The sequence below is a fragment of the Bacillus rossius genome, chromosome 6, assembly GCF_032445375.1.
Source record: "Bacillus rossius redtenbacheri isolate Brsri chromosome 6, Brsri_v3, whole genome shotgun sequence".
In the NCBI taxonomy this organism is placed as follows: domain Eukaryota; kingdom Metazoa; phylum Arthropoda; class Insecta; order Phasmatodea; family Bacillidae; genus Bacillus; species Bacillus rossius.
Window position 1 is genome coordinate 55,889,941 of NC_086334.1, and position 27,668 is coordinate 55,917,608.

The 27,668-nt window shown below is 41.5% G+C and overlaps 1 protein-coding gene across 9 annotated transcripts in view; it reads left to right on the forward strand.

Annotated features, from left to right (window-relative positions):
• LOC134533212 (very long chain fatty acid elongase AAEL008004-like) overlaps positions 1 to 27,668 on the forward strand; it is a 197,824-nt gene that overhangs the window by 164,425 nt on the left and 5,731 nt on the right. For 3 of the 9 annotated variants that reach the window (XM_063370595.1, XM_063370596.1, XM_063370598.1), the window contains 5 exons: positions 1,703 to 1,893; positions 17,910 to 17,990; positions 20,468 to 20,551; positions 22,635 to 22,691; positions 25,845 to 25,950. In XM_063370595.1, the coding sequence (XP_063226665.1) occupies positions 1,703 to 1,893; positions 17,910 to 17,990; positions 20,468 to 20,551; positions 22,635 to 22,691; positions 25,845 to 25,950 (519 nt within the window). The remainder of the gene's footprint in view (positions 1 to 1,702; positions 1,894 to 17,909; positions 17,991 to 20,467; positions 20,552 to 22,634; positions 22,692 to 25,844; positions 25,951 to 27,668) is intronic. The other 6 variants (XM_063370603.1, XM_063370602.1, XM_063370604.1 and 3 more) reach the window with 2 other exon arrangements.

A 27,668-nucleotide genomic window follows, 5' to 3' on the forward strand; every position in this document is an offset into this window, starting at 1 on the left:
AGAAACATTAATCTGAACGACTTGATTCGATGGTTTGTTTGATTGGTTAGACATTTTCAATACAGAGGCGAGCAGTGATTGAAGCAAATTGCCACTTCAGTGTGCTCGGTAATTTGGCCCGAAAACTCCACGTAGTGTAACTCTCTGTACAAGTTTTTTAATTATGGCAAGAGGAACATGTTAGTATCACCGTTAAAATGTATTTTTCAACGAATAATTCATCTGCAATAAACTGAGAGCTCGTAATTTCTTATATCTGTCTTCGTAGAAACAGCGCCTTATTTCGACTTGTGATGTCTGTTTTTTTCGTTACAAGCATGGTAAACATACACCTGGAAGAGATAACTGTGTTTTTGCAGTAGTCTTAAATTGTTTTTCAGTGTTTTGATTGAATACAAATATTATTCTTGTGGATTTATTTTTGAAGTGAACTTATGACCTGTAAATCTATGAGAAAAAAGAAAACTATAAATTTACGAAGATCCTTGTATAATTTGTAACCAGCCTTGTTTCTAAAATTTAAGACGAAAATTTTCAACAGTATGGCAGATTCAGAAGCTATTAGAAACCATATGTTTTTAAACACTTTTCTTTCAAAATGTTATTTTGTCCACTGCACGTTACGAGGTTTTTTTTTTTTTTATTTATTTTTTATACACCTTTTAGCTCTCGGGGCACCCTTGCGCGTTTTACTTGCTGGAAACAGTATGGCAGACGGCCATTTTACTGGAGGGGACAGGATGCTCTGTCACTCAGGTCATGCCCTCGATGCGAGGGCAAGTCGTCTGCTGGTGGTTTCGGCGCGGTCATCTACTTGTGTGTTGGGATTTTTATGACAATGAATAACTTATGTATCACTATACAAATGACAATGATGATCGCATATTTATATATAAAATATTTTGAATATTTTTGGTAACATGTATTTATTTCAATTCTACAGGTTTTGTGAAGTATATTCGTATTTTCAGTCTTACGTTAAAAAAACATAAGATACAAATAATGTGTGGCACGACATTACGTATTGCCTAAGCAGTTTCACCTTCAAATGAATCTTTACTTCGCAATTGTATTTCTCAAGACATATGCTTTTGTGCCATGTAAAAAGAAAGTTAAAATAAAAAACAAGTCGTTCTGTCTTTGTCTTCGTGATAGTTACCAAAACTTTTTCACTCTGTGATAAAAAGGTACCTACTGAGGTATAGGTAACTGCTCCCCGATGATGGCGACTGCAATGTCGACCGAAACTTCGGTGAATTTATCGCCAAGGACGCGGCTATGACTCAGAAGCCAAGCTACTTCAAATTTATCATAAGTCAATGCCTTGTAATAACAGGGGAGGCTCCAGGGATACTTTTGGGGAGAGTGTTGTAGTAAGAAAAGATGCATTTGCAAAACATGGTACCTATTAATAAGTCAGAGATTGGCCTTGGAATATTTACAAAATCATTGACTCAAATACTGAATCTTCAATTATTATAAAACTTTTGATGAAAGATAAGTAACACATTAATTGAATTGTGCCTACCCTACCCTAAAAGTTATTACATTGTTGTAGGCATGTTAAAAGCTGATAACAATAAAAAGACAAATATATTCCCTCCAAAAAGTATTTGGGCTCAGCTCAGGAGCTGCACATGTGTGATAATTCATACGAGCAGTACACATGTAGTTTAACGTGGTTGTTTCTCGCTTGTTTCAGATCCCCGCACCAACAACTGGTTTCTCATGAGCAGCCCATTCCCTACTCTGTTCATCTGCCTGTTTTATGTGTACCTGGTGAAGTACCTGGGCCCGCGGATAATGGAGAACAGGAAACCAGTGGAGTGCAGGGACGTCCTGATCGTGTACAATTTCCTTCAAGTTTTATTCAGCTTGTGGTTGTTCTATGAGGTAGGGGCTCGTCAAGTTACTTGCTGATAGGAGTTAACTTCATTGTTAAAGCTTATGTATTTGTAGTTGATTTGGTGAATTTGCCTTGCCTCAGTCCAGCTGTTAAGATTCAGCACTACTATTTTCTCATGATTGGTGTCTTTCTATAAGATAAACATAGAACTTCAAAAGCAATTATATTTTCTCCGTGATACAAAGTTTATATGAGAAAGTTAAAAATTTTAACTAATTTCTTACCATTTTAAACTTGGTTTTAAAAATTAATCTTTTCAGAAAGCATTTTTCTTTAAAGTCAACAAATAATTGCAATAATGGTAAAAAAAAAAATTATTTTTTTCTTAGAGGTACAAAATTGTTTATATTTTTACAGGTGAAACACGTGAATGAATAGGAGCTTATATTTGATCTAGAAACTTGTCTTTGAGCTTTCCATTTAAAATCTATCAATAAACAGGAATTAGTTCTACTAGTCTTACTAATTTTATTTCCATTTGTATTTAAGATTGAAATTATAAATTTATAATACATTGGAAACTCATGATGACAGTACTCTTGACTATTGTATTAGTATACAAAATTGTGTTATCTTTAGTTACTTATTTACATATTACAGTGGAGCATGGATTATCCAAACTAATAGGCAACTGGGGGTGTTCTGATAAACAATATTTTGGATAACCAATCATTTTTGAAAAAAAACAAACATAATAGGGTTGTATGAGCACAGTAAAACAGTGATGATAAACACAAATATGTGTTTTGTACTACATTGCTCACAAACACAGAAACTACAAAACAAAATATCAATTATGTAAGGGATAAAATGATCAAAGAAATCTGCAGAAAATTAAAAGTACCGTAGGTCTACATACATTTTAAGAGAAGAAAGTCCAAAATTTTCTTTGCTTCAGAGAAAACACTCTTTTTCTTACTGCTAAATCTATTATACGTTTTAATGAAATCAGTTAAATATAATCACTCTCTTCTTGTTGCTCTGTCCACTTCAAACCTGTCTGTATCCATCCTCAGTGGCTGGTTCTTTTTTTTTTTAACTTGTTCTTCGTCACTAAACTCCTCCTTGTCGCCATGGTCTTCTGAAGGGCTTTGTTCTTCCATGAGAGTAGCAAGGATGTGATAGTCTGTCAAAACTTGGTGGTCATCATAACATTCGAGCCATTCTTGAATGTTTTCCTGGTCTTCAAATCGTGCAGATTCTTTAATCAACTCAGCCAGTTCTGATAGCAAATTCACTGTTTGGTAGCTCTTAACATGCAGTGGTAGAGTCATCTGATGGAAGAAGCTTATTTCAAGCTTTAGCAAGGGTTGTGTCCTTAATGGAGGCCCAAGGTGTTGTTGCCATGTACACAACATCCTTCAAATTGATTTATTCATGCAGTTGTTGAATAGTTTTTTTCACTGCCCTGCCCAATTAGAACCATGCGCAGCAATGCCTTTCTGTAATAACGTATGGAGGTTTCGATAACCCCCTGGTCCAATGGTTGAAGGAAGTTACGTTTGGAGCAAAATAGAAACTTTAAATTTGCAGTTTTATCTTCCCAATGAAAGATTTGATGGATGACTTGGGGCGGTATCAATCAACAACAAAACATCTTCAGAATTCCCTCTTGCATGCTGATGCTTTTTAACTTCAGGAATAAATACTTGTTGTACCATTCTACAAAGTGGTTTGTATCCATCCACGACTTGTTTTGGTTCTTATAGATGACTGGCAATAATTTTATCCCATTAAAGTAACGTGGATTTTTAGATTTTTCCCATGAGAAACAATGGAAGCCTGCGTGATCCAGTAACATTCCCACAATATTAGAGTGGTGGCGCGTGATTTTCTTGCCCAGAAGCCAGGTGCTGACATTTTGTTCTTATAAACCAGGGATTTTGTTGGCATTTTTTTCCAATATAAACCTGTTTTGTCTGCATTGTACACATTGATTTTTTTGTAGCCTTCCTTATCTTTTTTTTTTAAGTTCAGCTGCTTTAGTATCAGCCGACAGTTTTTCACCTTGAATGTCCAATTCCCTAATTCCATGCCTGGATTTGAAACACATAAGCCAGCCGGTAGTTGCTTTAATGTTAACGTTACCTTTTAGGTTTGTGTTTATTTCAAGCGCTTTTTCACAAATCAAAGGGCCACTTATTGGTTGTCCATGGCTATGCATCTGCATAAACCATGTGTAAACTGCAGTGTCTTTGATTTTCTGCAGTTTTCATTGTTTTTCTGCACAAGCTTTCATCTTCACTGTCAAGCACTCTCACAAATTTTTTTAATGGCATCACTGAATTTTTAATATCAGATATTGTTGCTTTTCCAACTCCGTACTCACGAGCTAAACTTGACCCACTAACATAATTCTTCAATTGATCTATTATTCCAAGTTTTATCACAAATGCTGAGAACGACACATTTGCGTTTGAATTCTATTGTGTATGGCATGACAAACTGTCTGCAGGTCTCACTATTGAATGCTCACAAACCACTGACGACGCAACGTTGTTCACATAGGCCACTCTTGGCAGGGAGGGGGAAACCACGCCTGCACTAACAATGCTTGCACCAACATGGCGAGAATCCTGCAGTGCATGGCGTGCAAATTTGAATAATTTTGCCTTCTGGAACGTGTTCAGTTAACTGGTCGTTCGGTTGACCGAGGTTCAGATAATCTGTGCTCCACTGTACATCTATTCTAGAAAAATGTCTACTTTATTTATTTATTTTTTTTTCAAATTAAAATTAATAGATTTTTGTGCCGAGTGATGGGTGCATTAACTTGTATGCACGCAACAATTTTTGTGCACCTGCATGTATTTGTGTTGCACATTTGTTTGTGTTTTGCTTCTTAGGTTTTTAAGATAAATGCTTGGAACACTTAAAACACAAATTACTCCACATTTAATGTAGCTGCAGGCATAGTCTACAAAGTTTTAGTGATTTTTATTGAAAGACAGTTTTGCAATATCAATATTTTGGATTTATAAATAAAAAAAAAATTACTCAGTTTCAACCCGCACCACATTTACAGTGGCTTGAAGAATTGAAATGCAGAACACTTTTAGAGGTGTTTGTTGATTAGGGTCTGATAGGGTTTCAGTTTTGTGAATTTATCACAGATAAATACCATTCTGCTGACGTCAGCCGGGGCTACGCCCCATGAGCCTAGTCAGTCTCCGTTTCCTCAACATTCCTCTCCCCTTCCCCGGCATTTGTACCGCCATGTACGTAGTCGTGTGTTTGAATTGCGCGCCACGAACTACCACAAGAGGGCGCTTAGAAGCAGTGCGGCGATCCCTAAAATTGCTATGTTAATATTAATTGTAAGCCTTTTTGTTGTTTTCATCCATCTTCGCCCCAGTGCTGTGTAGTTTACTTGTGTTTCTTTAATTTAAATAAGTTACCTTAAATAACTATAGACGTTGCCCGGGCGGACCCGAACAGGCACGGACTTGGACGAGGATAGGAATGCTTTTATATGAATTATCATTAAATAAGTAAATAGTAACAAACTTTCCATTGTCAGTAATTTTTATATATTTTTAATGTTTATCTGTAATTTACTCAACTTTCGCCGGGGCACGGAGTCGTAGAATACAGTAACGGTAATTGTGTTGGCGCAAATGGCGCCCAAGAGCGTGGGGCGAGTTACATCTTCCGCGAAAACCAGACCTGTACGAGCGTGTGAGATAGGCGGTTGTTACGCGGAGCGCGCGGAACTAAAGTTCGCGCTGGAACTATTGTTCGCGCGGAGCGCATAGCGGGACTCTGGCGCGCCGGCCACGTGACCAGCCGGGCGCGCGCTTCCAGGAATTCGCTGCGAGCAGCCAGGTGGCCGCATTCCTCGCGACAACAGCAGCCGGGCCAGGTCAGTGTGTGTGTGTACCGCCATCCGCGTCGCGTCGCGAAGCGAAGGGAAGAGGGGCAATCGACCGGCCTCACCACCACACGACCATGTCGGACAACCACGGACTTGACAAAAATCCGGGCGCGATTAAGGCAAGTGAGTTGTTTCAAAAGAATAGCTTATATTGTGTTATGTGCGCGCGACCGCGCCAGGTGAGCGGGACGGCGATTTCTTCGTGGACGGACACGTGCGTGTGCGTAGGACAGTATGAAGCGCAGCCGAACCACGAGCAGGCAGAACGGGCGGATCAGTTTGAGGCGGGACACGGGAAGTGCACGGATGCGGAGTGTGAGGGCAAGACGCGGGAGGGAGGCTGGTGCCGGAACTGTCGCGCGTTCAAGCACACGGCGTGTTTCGCGAAGTCCGAAATAATCTCCTTTCAAGACGGGTGGTACACGTGCCAGTGGTGCCACCACGTGAGAATAGCGGGCCCGTCAGGCCGCAGCCCGGTGAGAGACGCCGCCGACACACCACGGAGCAGGGTACCTCTCATAGGACACGTGGAGCTACCGGAATTTGCGGGCAGAACCAGCGACGATCCGCGGAGATTTGTACACGCGTGTCGGGAACGCCTGAATCGCTACGGAGTGCCGGAGTGTGAGTGGGCGAACAGGGTGAGCACCGCGCTCAAAGGCGACGCCAAGACGTGGTGGCAGATCGTCCAGGAGTATGACATGCCGTGGACCGAGTTCGCGAGATTGTTCGAGGCCAGATTCGCGGACGTGAAGACAGAGATGAGAGTGCGGACGGAGCTGTATTGTCTCGAGCAAGGCGCGACGGAGGCGGCGGAGGCGTTTATCATGAAAAAAATACGTCTGTACAAGCGGCTGTTTCCCGGAGAAGAACCTACCGGAGTGCTGGAGCGGGTAGTTGAGCTGATGCGCCCGGAATTTCGCCCGTATTTACGCCCGATGACGCGGCGTCCGGCAGAGGAGTTCGTCCAACAGGCGCGCGTCTTAGAGCAGGACCTACGAGCTGTCAGACCGACCAGGATCCACGCCACCCTGAGCACCAAGCAGGAAGACACGACGCCCGCCGACACCAAGGCGCTGGTGCCCTACACGGCGCCCACCCGAGACCAAGCTAGGCGCGACGAACCCGGACCGAGCGGCCACGCGCAGCTGACATGGCGGAGACGGACTACCGGCGGCAGCCCACCACCTCAGTGCCACACGTGTCCACCAGGCACGTTCCATTGGCACGAGAACTGCCCGGTGAGGAACAAGTTCCGGCCTGACTTCGCGGCGCAGCAGCCGTCGGGAAACGGACGGCAGGGGGCGGCGCGCTAAGACAGCCCACCTCCCCCGCCTCACCTAACAACAACAGACCTACGGCGGCGGGGCCTCTCCTGGGTCACGTGGGAGCGGCGGAGGCCGACCTGTTGCGCATTCCGGTGGTTGTCAACGGGCGCGCAGTCCACGCGCTTGTTGACACCGCCGCCAGCCACAACTGTGTGGCGGCACGCGTGATTGGCCGTGACAACTTCGAGTACCACCCGGGCCAACTCCAGCTGGCTACCACGGGGGACGCCTGCTACACCCAGGGCGTCGCGACGCTGGAGGTGGACGTGCGGGACCAACGGTCCGTCACGACGGCGCTGGTGGTGGAGCAGTTACGTGATGACGTCATTCTGGGGCTACCCTGGCTCTACGAGCAGCACGCAGCCATCGACATCCGGGCCGGCTGCGTCCACGTCGGCACCCAGGGGCGGCGGACCATCCACGGGCTGGGTAAGCCTACTCCACCAGCAGTAAACCAGGTCAGTCTCGACGAGTTCCAGCACGGAGTTCCCCCCGAGTTTCGTGCTACCGTCCAGCAGGTCCTCGATCATCAGTGTAATGTGTTTGCGTCCGCGGACCCGCTGAAACGTACCACCATAGCTGAGCATGCCATCCCGACCCATCCTCACGAGCCAATGTTTATCCCACCCGGTAGCTACGGCCACGTTGGTAAACAGACCATCCTAGACCAGGTTCAGGACATGTTGCATGACGGGATAATTGAGCCTAGCGAAAGTCCGTATAATTTCCAGGTCGTGTTGGCAGAAAAAAAAGACGGGAAACTACGCTTCTGTGTCAATTTCAAACCTATCAATAGAGTGACAATTAATGCCCCACCCCCCCTGCTGAACATGGCCGACACACTTTCAGGCCTGGGTAACGCCAAGATATTTTCTTCCCTCGACCTAAAATCTGGGTATTGGCAGGTGCCGATACGTCCGGCGGACCGACCCAAGACGGCGTTCACAGCCCCAGACGGGCGGAGATTTCAGTTTTGCGCGATGCCATTCGGCCTACAGGACGCCCCCGCTACCTTCCAAGGGATGATGACACGGGTCTTAGACAACTACTCGGGCAAGTTTGCGGCCGCGTATCTGGACGACATAATTGTTTGGTCTCAGACGTGGGAAGAACATGCGCATCATTTAGCATTAGTCTTGGAACGCCTGGCGAGCCATGGTCTGACATGCAATCGCGAAAAATGCCACCTGGGGACCACAGAACTAGATTTCCTGGGCTTAGTGGTTAACGCGGACGGAAACCGACCCACGGAAAAACAGCTGAGTGTAATTATCAACAAGGAGCCCCCACGCACGCGCAAGCAACTGCAAAAGTTCTTGGGGCTAGCTAACTGGCTGCGAGCCTTCGTCCCAGAGTTCTCGGTAGTAGCGGCGCAGATGACAGAACAGCTGTCACCCAAACGTCCGTTCAGGTGGACCGTGGAAGCCCAGAACGCTTTTGACGAGCTAAAACGCAGATTTCAACAGTGCCACTTACTCGCGCGGCTGGACCCAGGCAGACCCCTGATCGTACAAACAGACGCGAGCGAGAAGGGCATCGGGGCCATCCTGTTACAACTCGGCGACGACGGCGAGCCTCGGGTGATTGAATATGCAAGCGCCAAGTTCGGCGACGTCGAGCAGCGGTATAGCGTGAACGAGCGTGAGTGTCTAGGCGTAGTTTGGGCCCTCAGACGCTACCGCCCACACCTGGAGGGGCAGAAATTCGTACTGAGAACCCTGACAGCCAATGTCTCAAATGGCTGGCCACGATGCAGGGGCGACGTTCGAAGCTGACGCGTTGGGCCATGCTTCTACAGGCCTTAGATTTCGAAGTCGAGCATGTACCGGGAAAACAGAACGAACTAGCGGACGAGCTGTCGCGAGATCCGGACGTCACCGTCACAGCCTGTGACGATGCGGAGTGGGAGGAGCTTTTGCCACCACCCAGCGGGCGCATACCCAGGACCCCGCGCACCCCGACAACCCAAGCCGCATTGTGTGCCCTAAACCTTAACGTCACACCGACATTACCGCCAGGCGCGGAGCTTGATGACTTAGACGCCTACGTGCGAGCGGCCCAACTCACGGACACAGACACACAGGAGATCGTGCGCCGTTGCGGGAGCGGAGAATGTGAAGGCTACCGTGTATTGGACGGGACACTGCAGGCGCGACCTAAGGGGACAGCTGGCCAATGGCGGACGTTCGCGCCAGCCGCCACCCGCCGGGAGGTGTTTGACATGTATCACGTGAACAGGCTAGCCGGACACCCCGGCGCAGACCAGACGCGACGCGATCTGCGGGAACAGTTCTACTGGCCAGGGGTAAACAAGTTTGTACGGGACTGCGTGAGGAGATGTAAACATTGCCAGAGGCACAAGGCGCGCCGCACCGACGGGACAGCCCAGCAGGTACCCAGGCAGCCCACCGAGCCATTCCATACAGTCGCCATAGACCTAATGGGACCATATCCCCGCACGCCCCGAGGGAAAAGATTTTTGTTGGTGGTGACAGACTGCTACACGCGTTGGGTGGAGGCCTACCCCCTGGCGAACATCCGCGCCGGCACCATTGCACGCAGCCTGGAAACGGAGTTTTTTCCTAGGTGGGGGTACCCCCGGGTCCTGTTGTCGGACAATGCCACCCAATTTGTCGGGCGCCGGTGGGCGCAGCTGGGGAGAAAATGGCGGGTAATCCTACACACCACCCCCGTGTACCACCCCCGCGCGAACCCCACGGAACGACGCAACCAAGAGGTGAAGGTTCAACTGCGGTTGAGGCTCGCGGATGACCACGCCCAATGGGACACGCACATCCCGGACGTTCTGTACTGCATCCGGCGACGGGTGAACGCGGCAACCGGCGAAACACCAGCCACCATGGTCCAGGGGCGGAACCTCACCCTCCCCGGGGAATATCACGTGCGGCAACAACAAACGGACCCGGACGTAGAGAGCCCCGAAGGACGCCTGAGGCGATTGGCCGAGACGCACGATAGGGCGCGACGTAACCAGGCAGCTTACCAAGCACAACGCACACCCGAGACGACCCGCCCGCCCCCTGAACTGAAACCAGGCCAGCTGGTTTACGCGAGGCTCCACCCCCTCTCCTCCGGCCGACGCAACTTCTGCGCCGGCCTGGCGCCAAAGTGGTTTGGCCCGGTGGCGGTGGTCAAGGCGGGGCCCACGGCGGTCGTGATAAAGTTACCCTCAGGCCGGGCCGCGAAATATCACCGGGACGATGTGCGCTTGGCACAGGAAGAGACGGAGGCGGCGGACGGGGCGGAAGAGACGGAAACGAGACGTGACGGAGCAGGGACGCGGCAGGAAGAGACGGAGGCGGCGGACGAGGCGGAGACGGGGCAGGAAGAGATGGAGGCGGCGGGCGGGGCGGAAGAGACGGGAACGAGACGTGACGGAGCAGGGACGCGGCAGAGAGAGACGGAGGCGGCGGACGAGACAGACGGGAGGGCGGCCGCACAGCTGGTCACGTCCACCCCAACAGACGGGGGCGGGTTCAGAGGCTTCCCGGACCTGGGGGCGGGACAGGCGACGCCCCTCGCAGTCACAGATGTCCGGCCGAGGCGGCTGTTCGAAGACTCGGGGAGTGACGTCTCGCCTTTCAGGGGATTTCTCAGGGACACGCCCGGAGTGACGGAGGGCCAGTCGACATCCCAACCACTGATAAGGTGGCCGGAGGAAGTAGAGAGTAGGCCGGGTTCGCCGGACGAGCCATTATGGCCGCTGCATTACTCGTTGGCAGACTCCACGTTCAGGGTGACAGTAACCGAACCGCAGGAAGACGAAACACCGCGGGAAGAGAGGGGAGACCGGGCGTCACAAGACCCAGTTCCGGCTCCGCGATACACGCTACGACCCCGAGGGATCGCGAGGAAGCACAGCTGTTGTTGATAAGGGGGCGACCACGCCCACAGGCGACCCAGCGGAAACGTCGACATGACCGGCTATTCGAGGGGGGGGCAATTGACGTCAGCCGGGGCTACGCCCCATGAGCCTAGTCAGTCTCCGTTTCCTCAACATTCCTCTCCCCTTCCCCGGCATTTGTACCGCCATGTACGTAGTCGTGTGTTTGAATTGCGCGCCACGAACTACCACAAGAGGGCGCTTAGAAGCAGTGCGGCGATCCCTAAAATTGCTATGTTAATATTAATTGTAAGCCTTTTTGTTGTTTTCATCCATCTTCGCCCCAGTGCTGTGTAGTTTACTTGTGTTTCTTTAATTTAAATAAGTTACCTTAAATAACTATAGACGTTGCCCGGGCGGACCCGAACAGGCACGGACTTGGACGAGGATAGGAATGCTTTTATATGAATTATCATTAAATAAGTAAATAGTAACAAACTTTCCATTGTCAGTAATTTTTATATATTTTTAATGTTTATCTGTAATTTACTCAACTTTCGCCGGGGCACGGAGTCGTAGAATACAGTAACGGTAATTGTGTTGGCGCGAAGGGCGCCATGTTGCCACCTGCGAGCGATGAGCTCAGCCCAGTCGATCTTCATCACTGACCGAGAGCAGACGCGCCAGCACCCCGGGGACTTCAACCTTTGTTCTGCACTGACCAAGTAATTCTGCCTCGTTAAGTATTTCTGAATCTCTTTCGCTCGTCATCCTCGGGGCAGCTCTCGGTCAGCGGACTGTTTAATTAATTAATTGTCTCAGTCGAGTTTCTTTCATCACCGTGTAATAAGTAAACTTTGCAGCATGGCCACGTGTGTGGACCATGCCTTCACCTAAACCGATTCGTGCCTCAGGCTTTTTAACCGTGTAATGTGTAACGCGTAACGGGCGTGTAGAGAGACGTGTTAGTGAAATTAAATCTGGAGAATAAATATAAAGTGAGTACTTATTTAATCACGTGGTGAGTGAGTCTAGGAGTGTGGCGTGCCCGACGCCTAGAGCGGGCCAGGTCTGGGTAGCTAGGATAGAAAGGGCTGGTAACTCGTCCCCACTTGGGCTACGTCACGCCCTGAGTGAGAGACTCCGCCGGGTCCACGTGCCCTTCCACGTGGTGGCGCCCATAGTTAACATCTCGAAATCACCGGCAATGCGCGACCAGCCCTCACTGCGAAGATGGTATCCGGTAATTCACAAGATTGCTATGGGTTATTATTGCGGCGGCAAAGCATATGAGTGGCCAAAAAAAAAATGTTATTTTAGCAAGAAATTTTATTTGCAAAACAAACTTAAAAGGTTGCTAACACTATGTCTTTGCAATTTACATTACATATTAGCATCTGTCTATTTCTTGCATTCTTCTAATGTTCTCGAGGAATCTGTTGGTTTGTATAACCACAAAAAAACCAGGCCATTGTTTGATAGCCTTTATGATGCTTTCTTTTATAGCGGGTGAAGCAGTTACTACGTGTGAAGTACAGGAGTTCATCCTCGTAATTGTAAATGTAATGCATACAACCATAATATTAGAATTAGATTGTAGCTTTGTGAATAGTGAAGTAGTTACTTATGTATTTTATCACAGGTTCTAGTTGTTCCCTAACACTACCTCACAAGATCACAAACAAGTTTTCCTAACCTCTGGTCCTACAATGAAAACCACACACATTTCTTTCCGCTCTAAGCGCTGACGGTTGTCGAGTGTCGCACATTGCACTCGGGAGGTGCTGAGACTGTCGCTACTGTTACTCTGTGTGCACGCCTGTTTGCAGTTATGTAGTTCTTTACGGTGTTTTTGCTTCAGACGAGTTTCTTTTACGTTAGTTTTTTGACTTTCTATCATACAACCTAATATTGTTTTGCTATTTGGTTGAGGTAAAGTTTGTTAGAATACTGCAACCATATAAATATTATTACAACTTGACAAATATGTAGCTTGCCTTTCAGGCTGCAGGCATCTAAGTGATGGTTTGCAGTTACGTGTTGGTTATCAAAATCTTGCTCCAGTCAGAAAGCTAATGTACCCGTTCTAGCAATGGCTGCTAAAGACTACAGTCACCTGCAATGAAAGTGTTTTTGCTTATATTTGGGAACATCCATTTTATTCTCGTTCAGAACACATCAGTCGAGAAGTTGACTATTAGTTGTTAAGTGTTGTTGTTGTTTCTTGACTTTATAACTGAAGACAAGTTGTAACTTAAGGTAGCGGAGATTTATCATTCATCATTTCATGATAAATATACTATTTTGGCTTTTTTCTTTTCATACTTGGTTAAATACTTTACTATAGCACCAGAACGCTGACACATCAGTACTTCAGTGGACATTTTCAAGATCTTTCATACCTAAAGAGCAGTGACCTGAAGGCTTTAGTCAAGCTCTGCAAAACTGTTATGCTGTTCTGTTGGAAAAATAAAACTTTTTCTAATGTAATATTTCAGTTTATGAATTAACCCATACCATTGAATATAAATACTTAATAATTACATGTTTGTATTTAATTTTAATACCTAGCATAACATTATTTTATATTGCATGAAATACAAAGTTTCTATCAACAGCTAAGGCATTTAAGCCTAGTGGTAAGAACGTACATACAACTTTTGTCCTTAGAATGTCGTTATTGCATTAGAGACAATTTTAATGTGCAGCCAAAGAAGTAGGTTGATTAAAACTGCCTCCTACAGATCATGGAGAGAATCTTTCTATAGCCAATCTCTCGCATTATATCTGTAATTTTGGTAGGCTGCATTGAAATGTTCGTATGAGAACACCTTTGTTTAAGCCCAAGAAAAAGCACATGAAGTATTTTGTTTAGTTTTTAATAATGAGACCTTTGATTTTCATGCAATGTATCGGACATTTACTGTTGCCTGCTTATCAGTATCTTCTGAGGGTTTAGTAATGCTATCAGCAACCTCCTGGTAGGAATGTCTCCCGCATCCTGCCTCAGGTTATGTTGTTTTCTCCTTTTTTGGACACACCAAAGACAAAAGTCTTTGAAATGCATATTGGCTATCTAATGAAAACAATACTTTGGTTTCTTTTTGGTCTCAGAGGATGCCCGTTAGGCTAAGCAGAAGGCTAGGCAGCTTAGCAACCAGTTGAAAGAATAAACCCCCCCCCCCCCCAAATATACTGAAATGTTCATGAATATGCTCAGAGTCTTGTAATGTTATAAATTACTTTGGATTTTCTGTTATCAATACTATTGGCATGCTTAGTCCATTACATTTGGCTCACAACTACTTAAAAATTATGGCACTTTAAGACTTCTGCAATTCCTGAGATAAAACCATTTTAAACTTGCACTTGCAAGAAAGTTTAGATTCAGATTATTGCTTTTTGCAGACTAGGGGGTGCATGGGGGTAGTGTTTAGACTGGTACTGCTCATGATCATTGGTTACTGCCTCATTTTTCGTGAATATGCTAATCTTTGTGTGCAAAAATTGGATCTGTAATGCCTTTGTGAATTTCTAGATATTTACTTAATGTTTTGTCTTTAGCTGCACTTACAAAAAATTTCCTCTTCTGCTGGCTTGAGCAGTGTGTGGTTAACACACATTTGCAGGATCATCTCTGCCTGGAATTTGTGAAGTGTACAATGGCTTCTATAACTTGGCTTAAACATGTTCCTCTTGGTTTAGAATTTAAAATAAGTAATTGCTAGGATGAGGCTGGCATACAAAAATTTAAGTTATCATGTCTCATGTTGCAGTGTTGAAGATCAAGGTATGGTGAAAGTTCCCACTCTTCTATCGATATTGTTTGGTTGGTTTTGTTCACAGACTTTGCATTGATTCTGACTGAGCCATGTAATTATTCGTAAAATAATTTCATATGTAGCCTAATAAATACCCTCAAGGTGATTTTAAATTATTTATTGCAGTTTAATATTCAAAATTAGTTTCATAAAATTCAAATAATTAAAATGGGTGTTTTATCGACAAACATGCTTCTTACGCTACACACACAATCAAGCCATACAATTCTGTAGAGTGAAAATTTTTCTGTGGCAACAAGCCCAAATGTGACGATTGTGACTGTGCAAATCCAGTGTAGTTCTTCAGAGTTTTACGGAGGCAATCCTAGCCGTGGTTTCCACAAAATGTGTGGCGGATCGTTGCAAGTTTGTCGCAATATTCCCTCGCCACACTCGTAATAATGCACCTGCTAGTGTGTGTATCTGAACAGTCTTCAAGTGCAATTGCACTTTTTATCTATTCTAGCCTGCAAATAAAAGATGACTTTTTGTCAATGTAAATAACTTTCATGGTGATAGTAGTGGTTTTTGGACTTGCAAGTATTTAAAAAAATAATAATCTGATAGTATTTTTTTAGAACTTTTAAAAATTGACCTTCATTAGTTATAATACTTATGAATTTAATAATTGTATGTATAGTATACTTTCCATATTTTAATTTGTTTAAAATAACTAATATGAGAACAGACCATTCACTGGCAAGTGCACGAAAGAAGCAAAGAAACGTGTACTATCTGGTGGCTACATCTGATTCACTCCCTCCACTAGCCACTAGCACAGAGGGCAGTGTAGTTAGTTAGGGCCAAGTCTTTGAGGGACTGTAGTGAGGACCACCAAGGGAGAGGAGAAAACTCTACAACATGCCACGCTGCATTGTTTCCTCGCTTCTTTCATGCATTTGTCAGCTGTTAACAAACTGCAAGTCTTCATTTAAAATTGCCACCTTTTAGATTTCGGTCCGCTCACGTTTTTATTGTGGTTTGTTTTATAACCAGTTTAATGGTAGAATGAGAAATTATTAAGTACCCTGTAAATAATGTTATATTGTATTCCTATGCCTTGGTTAAATAAAAGCCTGAAAAAAAAAATGATGAACATGTTTACATGGGTGCATGTGGTTACATACAATCTGAACATACTTTAATATTTTATTATTATGGAATTAAGTAATTGTTCAAAATACTGAATCACCTTTTAAGTTATCACGAAAACCACACACTGAAGACCCTCAACTGCCCTGGGGCAACCTGTACAGTGGTTGCCCCTCAAATTTTATTTTTTATTGGTAGTAGACACCTGTAGGAAGGCCCTTACGTATTAGCTCTATCATTACCAATGGCCAAAGGTTTTGCCGTTCAAGTCTGTTTTTGTTTTCAAACAATTGTCTAAAAGTTTAACTATAAATAAAGTTTAAGGGTGTAAAGATAAACTTAATTACATTATTTTATTCCTGCAATGATGAACGTTATATGCGAGAAGCATCTATAAACGCAAACATTTTGAATGGGAAAAAATTAACATGAGATACATATATGGACGTGATCAAGGGAAATATTATTTAAATGTTATAAACAGGAAAACATATTGTGCAGGAACATCTTAAGCAAGTTTAACTGTATAAGTTTATATATTCCAAAGAAAATAATACTATGTACTGGCATATACAAACTTTGGTTGCTAAAAACAGCAATCATCGCCAAATTTAGGCATTATTTACAAGCAGATTTCATTTTTAGTGGTAACTTGTGAGAAAAATTATGTAAATTAATGCTAATTGGCTCAACTGCAGGTTGCTAGTGCACATGACTAACTTTCCTGATTCCTGTAGAGCATTGGAAGGTCTCTGCGCTGCAATCGCGCATCCTCTCAGCCATTGGAGTAGTCCCCCTAAGCCTTCCAAATTCAAATTTGCATGTCGCCGTTCACGCCTGCAACTTACAGGTTTTCTTTACAGAACATGTGTTCCTCTACAACGATTGCAGGTTTTGCCACTCCCTGCCACCCATTAAATTTATGCCCAGCAATTACCGGACACCTTGTATTTTATTAGACAATAGAGTGAGCCACAGAACATGTGTAAGCTAAACATTTTGTAATGGCGCCTGAACTGAATGAAAGTAGCGACTGGCAATGTTTTCGGGCCGGCATCTTCAGCTCGGCCGAGCCCCGGTGAAGAGCAGCGGGGAACGTGAAACAGCAAGGTCCGTGCTCTCGTAAGGGCAGGACCAAGCGGAGGAGCAGCAGATGAAACAAGGAAGTGGGGTGAAGGGGGCGAGATAGAGGATGGTGGTGGGTCACACCAGGCTGTCAGGAGGGGCCTGGTCAACATCAGTTATGTACCTGGCAGTAGACTGAATCACTTTTGTAATATTATCTACTTTCAAGCTTTATCACTTTGTGTAGTGGAATTTTCTGTAGTCCATATACGTAAACTGTTTGTAGTGTTATTATTTTTATTAGTGTTGTTTACTTCTGAGTTATTTTCTTCAACATGTTTGCCAGAAATTTACCAATTCCAATAGTTAGAGCTCAGAAATAGCCATGTCACATTTTTGCATTATGCCTGTAAAAGTGGATGCCGATCCTCTAATCAGTTGCAACGTACATGAAATTGAACAGATCTTGATAGATGCCACTTGATGTTCTAGCTATTAAGTACATAAAATCATTCCAATAATGGTACTTGTTAATCTGTGGAACAGCGGTTATTATAATACCACAGGAACCCTTGCATTGAAGGGGTGTTAAAATGACTCTTGGGTAGCTTGCTCTCACTTTTCACGATGCCTTATCTGAAGTGAATGGCTCACAAATAAACAACAGACCAACTGCAGAGCTAGATATGTTTATTCTTGGTGGTAGAACTACTGTACTATTGTTTCAGGTTTGTTACAGTTTCACTTAGCAGAGAGGTGTACAGTATACATCAACTTTTAACTCTGGTGATTTGATACAGTAATCATTATTACTCTTGCTGCGACTTGATATGCCACAGCTTGGCATGGCTGACTCCTGTGTAGTTTTATGGAGGACCTTGTGATTGTTCTTTGACATGGTTCTCGCTTGTGTTTTATGCACCCTGCAAATGTTCGTGTGTAGTGGCAATGTTGATTCACTTATTTTTTTCACCTTTAGAGTTTGATGGGCGGCTGGTGGGGTGAATATAGTTTCCGATGCCAGCCCGTTGATTATTCAGACTCCCCCACGGCTTTAAGGGTGAGTGTGTGTGCCAAATACTGATTGTGGTGCATCACTTGGTTACAACCAAAAAAAAAAAAATTGTTGCTTAAAGAAAAATAAAATACATTTTTGATATGTACCAGTTAAAGTAATTTTTGATTAAAAATAAAATACATTGAAAAGTGAGCAAGATGCGACATTTGTTTTATAGGAAGGATGATTTATACAGAAACAGTCCCGACAATATGTGTTTACGTAACTTCGTTTTTAGTTTACTCCTGTTTTAATTACTACTATTTAGGCACAAAATTGATTGAAATGTAATCATTTGGTTCTATTTCAATTAATCAGAACATTTCGATTCTCAACTGAATCACATAACCTAGCTTGAGACCCTAGGTACCATTTCACAGTATATATTTCACTGCTCAATATATGTACTTAAGAAAAGGTGGACTATTAATTGGATGCCGCTTGTGTTAGATGCCAGCTTCCTCTGACTTAAATCCGAACATTACATCTTTACCATCGGCGGAGATATTATGGAGCATGTCAAATTATTGACTGCCCAATAACATATTAAGGAGGAATACTCATGTGTTTCTTAAAGGGAAGTCTGGTTGTAAAAAATATACTGGGATATGGTTAGGGTCTCTATCCATAGCTCATTTGTAAATATGCACACTATTTTAATTTTTGTGGGTAATGTAACAGCATGTAAATAGCTTTAAAATATGACTGACATATGTATATATTTAATAACACTAGTCCTATGCTAAAGCTTATGTTGTGGTGGAGGTGGTGGTTGTGATGTACTCAAGAGCGTATACAAAAATTTTATAAGGGCAGGGATGGTTAAAATTTGTGTTCAGTATATCAAATAATGCTCAAATATTTTATACCAAAGCAGGCGAAACAAAGCATACAGGATAGAGAGAGATGATGACATTCATCTGCTACCAATTATTTATGTAAACTAATCAGGCTTCGTTCGTAGGCCGTAATGATTAAAGTAGGTATATACTTTAATTTTGAGTGGGATAGTGTACTCTCAACTAAATTGAATTTGGAAATTCTTCAAGCTCAAGCAGTGGATGTCATATTTTACAGAGCAAGCAAAGCACTGATGCAATTTATTCATTTATTTATTTTCACTATGCCTGGGAAAGGAAATTAAAGAGCTGGAAAAGATGAAACGCGGGGTGGCGAGGTGAGAATGAGTATGTAGTGGAGAAGAAAAGGTAGAGATCTGTGATAATGAATGAGCTAGGGTGGGACACACTGCAAAGGAGAAGGAAGGTAAGAAAGACTGGTGAAACTGTTTAAGGGGTTTAGGGGGGGAGGGACTGGGAAAAGCTCGGAGATAGGTTGAACAGTGAAGGGAGGGGAGGGGTGTTACAGAGGGAGGGAGGATCATGAGTGGAAGATCCAGAGTGAGAGGAGACGAATGGAAAGAGAGAGGCAAGTATTCCTGGTGAGGACAGGGCAGGAGTGGAATGGACTCGGAGGAAAGATGATGGCTGTAAGAGGAGGAAAGGACTTCCAGAGGCTTCAGGAATTGGGATAATAAAGTAGTGGAAGGAGGGAAGGAAAGTGACCCTTTGCCACCGGTTGGAAGCCCAATTGCAAGCGTATGTAATCAATTGATCAATCTTTGGGCTTTGTTTCATTTACAAAAGATTATTACCGATTAAAACAAGCCATTAGTCTGTAGTGAGAAACAATCCTCGCATGTTATCAGGAAAGTTTATGAAGATTGTTATAAAAAAAAAAACAGGTCAGCCGGGTTGGACTCGGTCGAAGAACCTTAAACATGTAAGTTTGGTTTTGGCAAAAGCCAACAGTGTACAGTGCTGTGTACATTTTAAAGATTCAGACTGATATTGGAAGGGGAGTCTGTGCAAGACTGTGCACTATTGTTCGCTGGCTACGTCTTCCCCCCCCCCCCTCCCTTTTTTTCATGTTCAGATATTCCAAACAACTGGTGTCTGTGGCTTATGGCAAGTGCTGTTTTGTGCTATTGTTTTGGTGTGGGTGTAAATATTTTGGTCAGGTGCAGGATGATGTGACTGGTGGTATTTCTTATTTAACTTTTAATTTTAACTTTGTGAGTGTACTCTGTTGCAGGTATCCAAATGCAATTATTTTAGTATTTAACCGTGAAGCTATAGAATGAAACCAAAAAAAAAATTGCCACAAAAATATATTCCCCTCCCTCCTTCCTGAAGAATTATTGTTAATGCAGCATAATATTGAAGGAAAACATTTAGTATGAATATCTAGGAAAAATGTCTTAGCTGCACAACCCAACTACGCAGTTTTTTCTATGAATTTATTATATTATTTGTGTACCTTAATCATGTTTTCGCATTGTGATGTGTGTTTGTCACCATGAGTTTGTGTTCATCCATCCCACTACAGGTATCGAGGCTTTTGTGTGCAGGCAACCAGCGGTATCTGCAAATGTAGGTAATCATACGTCACCCTGCACGTTTGTTCCTTTACTGTTGCAGATAGGAATGTCAGGTTGGCTTACAGGCAATTATAACTTTCGTTGTGAGCCAGTCGACTATTCAAATCGCCCACAGACGTTAAGGGTGAGTTAATTTACAATTAGTGAGTGTTAACTTATAAGTAGTTTCCTACAATTTACATAGCATAGGTAGGTACATTTTTTACTTGTTCTGATAAAACAAGGAATTGGCAAGTATTATTTTTAAATTTTTTGTGACATACAGATTTTACTTTCAAAAATTTGGATGATAAAATTTAATCTTATGTATGTTTTGGCTTTAATTATTAGTGTTTTATTTTTTATAAAAGTTCATATACTAATTTGATTAAATAAAGTAATATCTGTAGTAATTTCAATATAAATTGGAAAGTGATAGTTTACAAAGAAGTAAAAGCTAATATGCACAATCATAAAAAATAATAATTAATTTTTTGAGTTTCACCATGAAGAATTTATGGTTATGAGAATATGTATCATCATAAGTGCCCATTAAACAGACTAGATAAATATTTTCAGTAAATATAAACATGAACAGGACTAAAACTAAGCATAACTTATGTACCCATTCTTTAGACACATTGTCAGGAATAGTTAACTTATATATACATGTACTTCTTTAAATAATATATTTAGTTTACATATTACTTATATTTACTTGAAACATTTATTTCAGCTACCAGTATTACAATAGATATGGCTGAAAATCTTGCCAAAATAGCTGCTGGAGTACTTCTTATTTGCCATTTTAATAATTTTACATAGTTTCTTGAAGTAAGACATGTTTGATTGCAATAGAACCGTAGGAATTATTTACTATCTTTATTGCTGAAAAACAACGTGAACTATGGAATCTTTGGTAGCCTTTGAACCAGCATGCTTAGTGTTTCTTCTCTCTTTCACTTATATGCATATAGTTCTAGATTTTACCCTTCTCGCTAGAGATCTGCATGAATACCTATATCTGAATATTGAGCATTCATAATTCAGTTGATGTTTTATGAGGGAAATGATAAATAGTTGAATTATTTCTAGTTAGAATGTGCTTGTAGCAATATGTGCCAACTCCAGTTATCCTGAAATTCATTTCCAACGACTTGCCAATAAAACGTGCTGCAGGCAATTCTGTTGCCTGTGTCCCAATTGTAAAGACTTTCATAACTTCCAACTGAATAGCAGTTAATGTACTTGCAGGCAATTCTGTTGCCCGACTCCAATAGTACTGATGTTCATAATTTCCAACTGACTTGCTGTTAAAATGTGCTTAAGACAGTGCTTTTGTCAGACTCCATTTGTACTGACTTTCATTTAATATGCTTGCAGGCTGTTGCCTGACTCCAGTAGTACTGACTTTCACAATGTTTATCTGACTTGTGGTTAAAATGCATATACCGAACTGTAAACTGACTGTGGTTGTGTTGGTTTTATCTATAACGTACAACTGACTTGCCGTTGAACTGTGCTTGCAGTGTTGTTCCCTGAAATCCTGTTGTGCTGAATTTCATACTGTCCACTAGTGAAGTGCATTTCAACAATATTTACAGTTTACCTGTTTTAACTCTTCTACTTTTCAGTTCTGTTTTTGGCCAATGTGATTCGGTGGCCTGAATTGTGTAACTGGGCCATGGATTGTTCATGTTGTGTCGAGTGTTCTCCTTCTTGCAGTAGTGAGTCTTGTGTTGGTGTTGGGTATGATAACATGATGTCAAGCATGTGTTTGCTGGAACCAAGGGAACCAACTCTACATCTTGATCTTTATCATACTTAAACATTTTCCAATCCTTTATCGCATGCAACAAGCAATACATTATGAAAGGTGGTTGTAATCAACTAATTGCTGCTTGGTGGAATTATGATATGGGATTTATTTTGGTTCTATCTACTGCCTGTTATGTATATAGAATTAAGAATTTTCATTGTTTCATGCATCACAAATCGTTAGGTGATTCTTAATCATTTCTTGTTCACGGCTGAAATATTTTTTATGTTCTCTTTACAATAAATAAAGCGTTTAGTAAATCATCCTTCCCCTGAATGTTATTTCCAATTATTGGTAAAGAATTTTGTGTTAATTAATAACATAAATATACTACAAAAACTTGACTTGACTTGTATTAAAATTTCTAATGTAAGGAGAGATCTTCTATATTTGTATTGCTAATTTTCAGATGGTGCATGTATGCTGGTGGTACTATTTCTCCAAGTTCACAGAATTTTTTGATACTGTAAGTACTAATTTGTATTTATAAAATACAAATCAAGGCTATATATTAATTAGTTAAAAATTTATTTGTTGTTTGCAGAGTTAAGAGAGCTTTCCACGAATTAAAAAAAATACAAACTGTTATATTGCTGTTCCTAAGTACATTCTCAAAGAACTGTTGAAAAGTGCATCTTAAACAACCTTTAATGAAAGGATGAGTCTGTTGCCTCCTTCCACACACTCTTGCGACCTTTCAGGTATTCCTGGTGCTATCATTTAGTGTAAATGTAAAGGTACTCTATTGCTTAGCCAGCCAACTGTTGTCATAAGCCCGAACCTCCTTTAGTACCACCACAAAGAACTTCTCCACTCTTGGCATCAGGCACACTGCATGGGCTCTCCCAACATCCCACAGATCCACACTCCGCATGACCTACGGCTGTCGGTAGCTAGCTGCTCCAGGACACGTGGTCATTCAAAGGCAGTTTTATTAATGCAGCACGGCTCCACTACTAGATTACAATTGAGACACGTAAAGAACCCTATGACATGCTGCCATACAAGTGAGGAGCCTAGTCGTACACAGAGCCCCAAGGAAACTTGCAGCATCAGGGTTCTCGCATCTTACAAATGATGGTTGGAGTATATTCAAAAGTGTGCGGGGGAATTGATCGTACAACCTGAATCGTTGATAAAAAGAGAGCTACATAGTTGAATAGATTAAAATACAGTAGCTTTGGAAATTGTGCTTAGCTTCTTCTGATTTACTTTCTTAAATATCTGAAAGTTTGTCTTGATGCGTAAGCAGGGTTCCCATTCTCTTCAGTTAGCCAATTTCTGGTTTTTTTCCTTTCCCGTGTATGGTTCCCCCCCCCCCCCCCCTCTTCTGGATCATCAATCTATCTGTTATAACAGATATATTAAACATTAGTGTTAAAGATTATGCCTTACTAATTTATGATTTGTTAAATATATCAAGTTTTAAAACATTTGGATTCTGCATATTATGTAAAATTACTGCTACTTTTTCGCAATTGATTTTTTTTTTTCCCCCTAGGTTTTGACGTGACGTCTAATAATTGATGAACGCCGGCTACACGGACAAAAAAGTGTCCCGTATCTCTCTTCCACTCGATTGGAACAACAATCGATTTGACTTTTCAATCATGTTTTCGTTTTTTGAATTATTAATATTATATAATTTAACGATCGTCCACCGATTTTCAGCACAATCGGTACGGTTATTTAAAAGTAATGTTGAATTTTCAAATACGTTTTTAACGAACAATGGTGTTTTACAGTTACACATAATAATTCAAATTACACCCGGGATCTTTTGCACAATGTTTAAAAAAATATTGTAACACATTATAAATAAGTTTGGTGTATTTGGGATGCGTATTTGTTATAAAATTGTATTATAAAAACGAAATAATATTACGGTGCTGCTATCTACGGTGACAGATGCGAACCGAACGAATCGTGCTCTCTATCAGCTGTCACGGGAACCAGGCACTCGTTAATACATATTTTCCTTTGTTTATTGTGATGGGCGTTATTATTAATGAATTATAAATAAAAGTTCATGCCCGGGGCCACAATTGCATATCATTTTGAGCACTGGAAGACATAAAAACGTAAAATATTCTCAACGAATTTTAATCTGTGGTTTTGATTGCTTATTACAACAACAGTTTCGGCAATAAAGGTTAATTATTCTTGCATTTTAAAAATCTGATTACTAGTATAATTTCAAGTATTTATTCTTTTATTATTAAAAAAAAAGTAGCATCTGTCGGCGAGTGCAGTAATAATAGGTTATGTTACAATTGACTAAAAAATTATGGTGATTCATATAATTAATTGATGATAGATATTTGATTACAGTTTATTTATATGAAAACTTGTTCATAATTATATTTAAACTTTATAGCTAAACGCCAGTTTTTAAAATTAATTACAAGTCATCTACACGTGAACTGTTTCGTCGACTGTTTATAAAGTGAAGTGAAAAGTTAATGTGGTTTTCATTGCTTATTACAACAACAATTTCGGCAATAAAGGTTAGTTATTCTTGCATTTTAAAAATCTGATTACGAGTATAATTTCAAGTATTTATTCTTTTATTATTAAAATAAAAATGATTGAATTTTATTCATACAAGTATGCAATCATTTCATCAATGTTTTGTTATGACGTTGTCACGTTAAACTATCGTCCGTAAACCGACTTTACAGACAACCAATTTTTAAGACACCTTTTCAATTCCTTGAATTTTCCAGATTTTTTCCTGTCTCCAGGAACCCTGGCATAAGAATGTTTAGACATGAAAAGTAAAAAGGTTACAATAATAATTAATTTTATTTAGACAAGCTTTGCACTGGTTCTATGCCATTTCCCCCAGTGCTGTTTTAATGCAACACAGGCACAAGGAATGTATAGTAAAGAGAAAATGGGGAGGGTGCAGGGTTAGACAAGAATGGTGAGTTATGTCAGGCCTGCAGTAGGGGCATAGCCTCTGGTTATCATCACTTGAATATGTAAAACTTGTAAATTGCCTTAACATAGTGTGTGAAAAATTTGTCAACTCAAACAAAGGGCTGTTGAGAAAAGTATTTCTTTCTTACTACAACAGGGTGTGTTAGCATCAAAATAATTTGAAAATTTCTTCGAATGAATGGAAAAAAAAAAGATCTTTTGTTTAAGGTTGCAATGGCAAAGGATACATTCTGAAATGGCTTAATTTTTTCATGTGTGTACTAAGTTTCACCCCTTCTTCTGTAAACAAAACTGCTGCAGTGTTTCTACTTATGAGGTGGTTAAGTTGAAGATTTAAGGTAATGATATTTAAATATTGATCCATTTTAATCTGAAAATAAAATGTTTATAAGAAATAATTTTTACAGCCAACTTTCGGGTATTCACACAGCATGTTCACAACTACAAACTAAGTGGATTATTTTTATATTGGGGTTTTTCTGCAGCATTCCTACCCAAGTAAATGTTTAGTCTCCGCTGGAAGCAAATGTTATATCACTTGCAAGCAGTAAAATTAGAATTATGATGAATTACATTCATACCTTGTAAAACAATAAGCAACATGCAAGGCAGCATTCATTCACAATAAATGTACAGACATTACTCTCTCTTTGACTCTATGTGCTTCTGTTCACAGATATTCTTTGTACTGCGCAAGAAGAACCAACACGTGTCCACACTTCATGTGATTCATCACGGCTGCATGCCCATGAGTGTTTGGTTTGGCGTTAAATTCACACCAGGTAAGCAACTGTTACACGTGTACCAGAGCAATGTTTTACAAGTAGTACCAACCCAGACTTCACAGGCTAGCTTTGACCTGAATCGCACATACATAAAAATTGTGAATAGTTTTTGCTTGGCACCAAGAATAATATCAGTTCCATAGAATTTAACTTTTTAAGCTTATGTCTGTTTACTCCGAAGATGGTCTTGCAAAAAAATTTATTTGAAGTTGGCCAATTTATTCTTCTCACCTTATCAAAACTTGTATGTCCTTTACAAAGTAGGTCCAAAAACTCACTCACTCACTCACTCACTCACCGTCATCAATTGTACAATACATACTTCTCTAACATCACAATCAAGCCTGCTAACGTTTACAAATCTTGCCTGCTCCTCATTGAGTGCTGTTATGCAGGATATATTTGTAGTTATTGTAGGAAACTAAATTTGATTTTACTTCGATTTATCCAAATAAAAATTGAATTGTGCACAATGTTTTTTACATTGTGTGTATAAGAATGTCAAGGGACTGACAGAAAGGTTTGATTTATCCACGATTTTGAATTAAAAGCATTTAAATTATTCAAGTATGACTGTAAAATACTGAAAAAAGCATGTACACAAAAAATCACTCATCAAACAAGTGAGAACCAGTGAAAATACAGTAGGCTTTTCCAAATAAAACTATTGAATATCAAAATACTTACAAGAATACTAAGAATTATAAAATCTGATACTACTGCATTACTTGAAAACAACAAAATTACTCTGCAAAGGGCAGGGATCTGCAGTGCTACAAAAATTGAGTGTTTCTATTTAAAATATTTTCCATATAAAAATTGATTATGCAGCTAAAAAAATCATAGCAGCTTGGATTTTTCATAGTTACTATGAACAACTTAAAATTAATCTCACATTGACTTATTGCCATTTGCTAGCTCAAGTTTCACCGTATAGTATTCTCCCCTTCCCCCATAGCTTCTACCTTCTTACAGTGTGAACTTTACCTCGCTAATTCCAGGTTGATGGTCACAGGCATTGGCAAACTGAGTAGTTTACAATAGGATTGCATGAGATAAATATGTAGTTGTTAGACTGTAGCCTGTTTACATTAGTTGGTGATTGTTTCGAGACAGTGGGAATGACTGGGCAAGCAACCAGCAGTGCAAGATAGAAGATGTGTTTTAAGTGCACAAACAAGCAGTGTGATTAAAGCTGCTATCCTGAAAAAAATATTGAGTAATATAGCTAGGGGCATTTATTTTTCCAGAAATGATCTGAAATTTCATTAGACTGCAATAAGATATGCATTGGCCAGCAGTTTCTCCTTTGTGATGATGGTCGTCTTAAGAGAAGACATTGCCCTGTTTGAATGGCTGTGATTCGTGTGCCTGCAGTATACATGTACCCGAGTGAAAAACAACCAATCACAAAACACAACAATGTCCATACAGCTAGTCTCTAAATCAAGTTGCAGTTAGGTTATTGGAAGGAAACCAGGGTGTGCGTACATAGTATGCCTGTTAGAGCATAGTGGTGTTTAAAGCATGCTTGTGCTTGCAAAGTCATGACTTTGGCTGTATATTTAAGGACCAGTGTTTGTCAATTAGCATTACTCAACTGTTGAAGTGTCGGTACTTGTCGAGTCTTTTACCTTTCAATTCTGATTTCGCAAATGATATTTGCAAACATACAGTTCACTTAATGATTAAAGTTTTATTTTAGGACTAGCCTA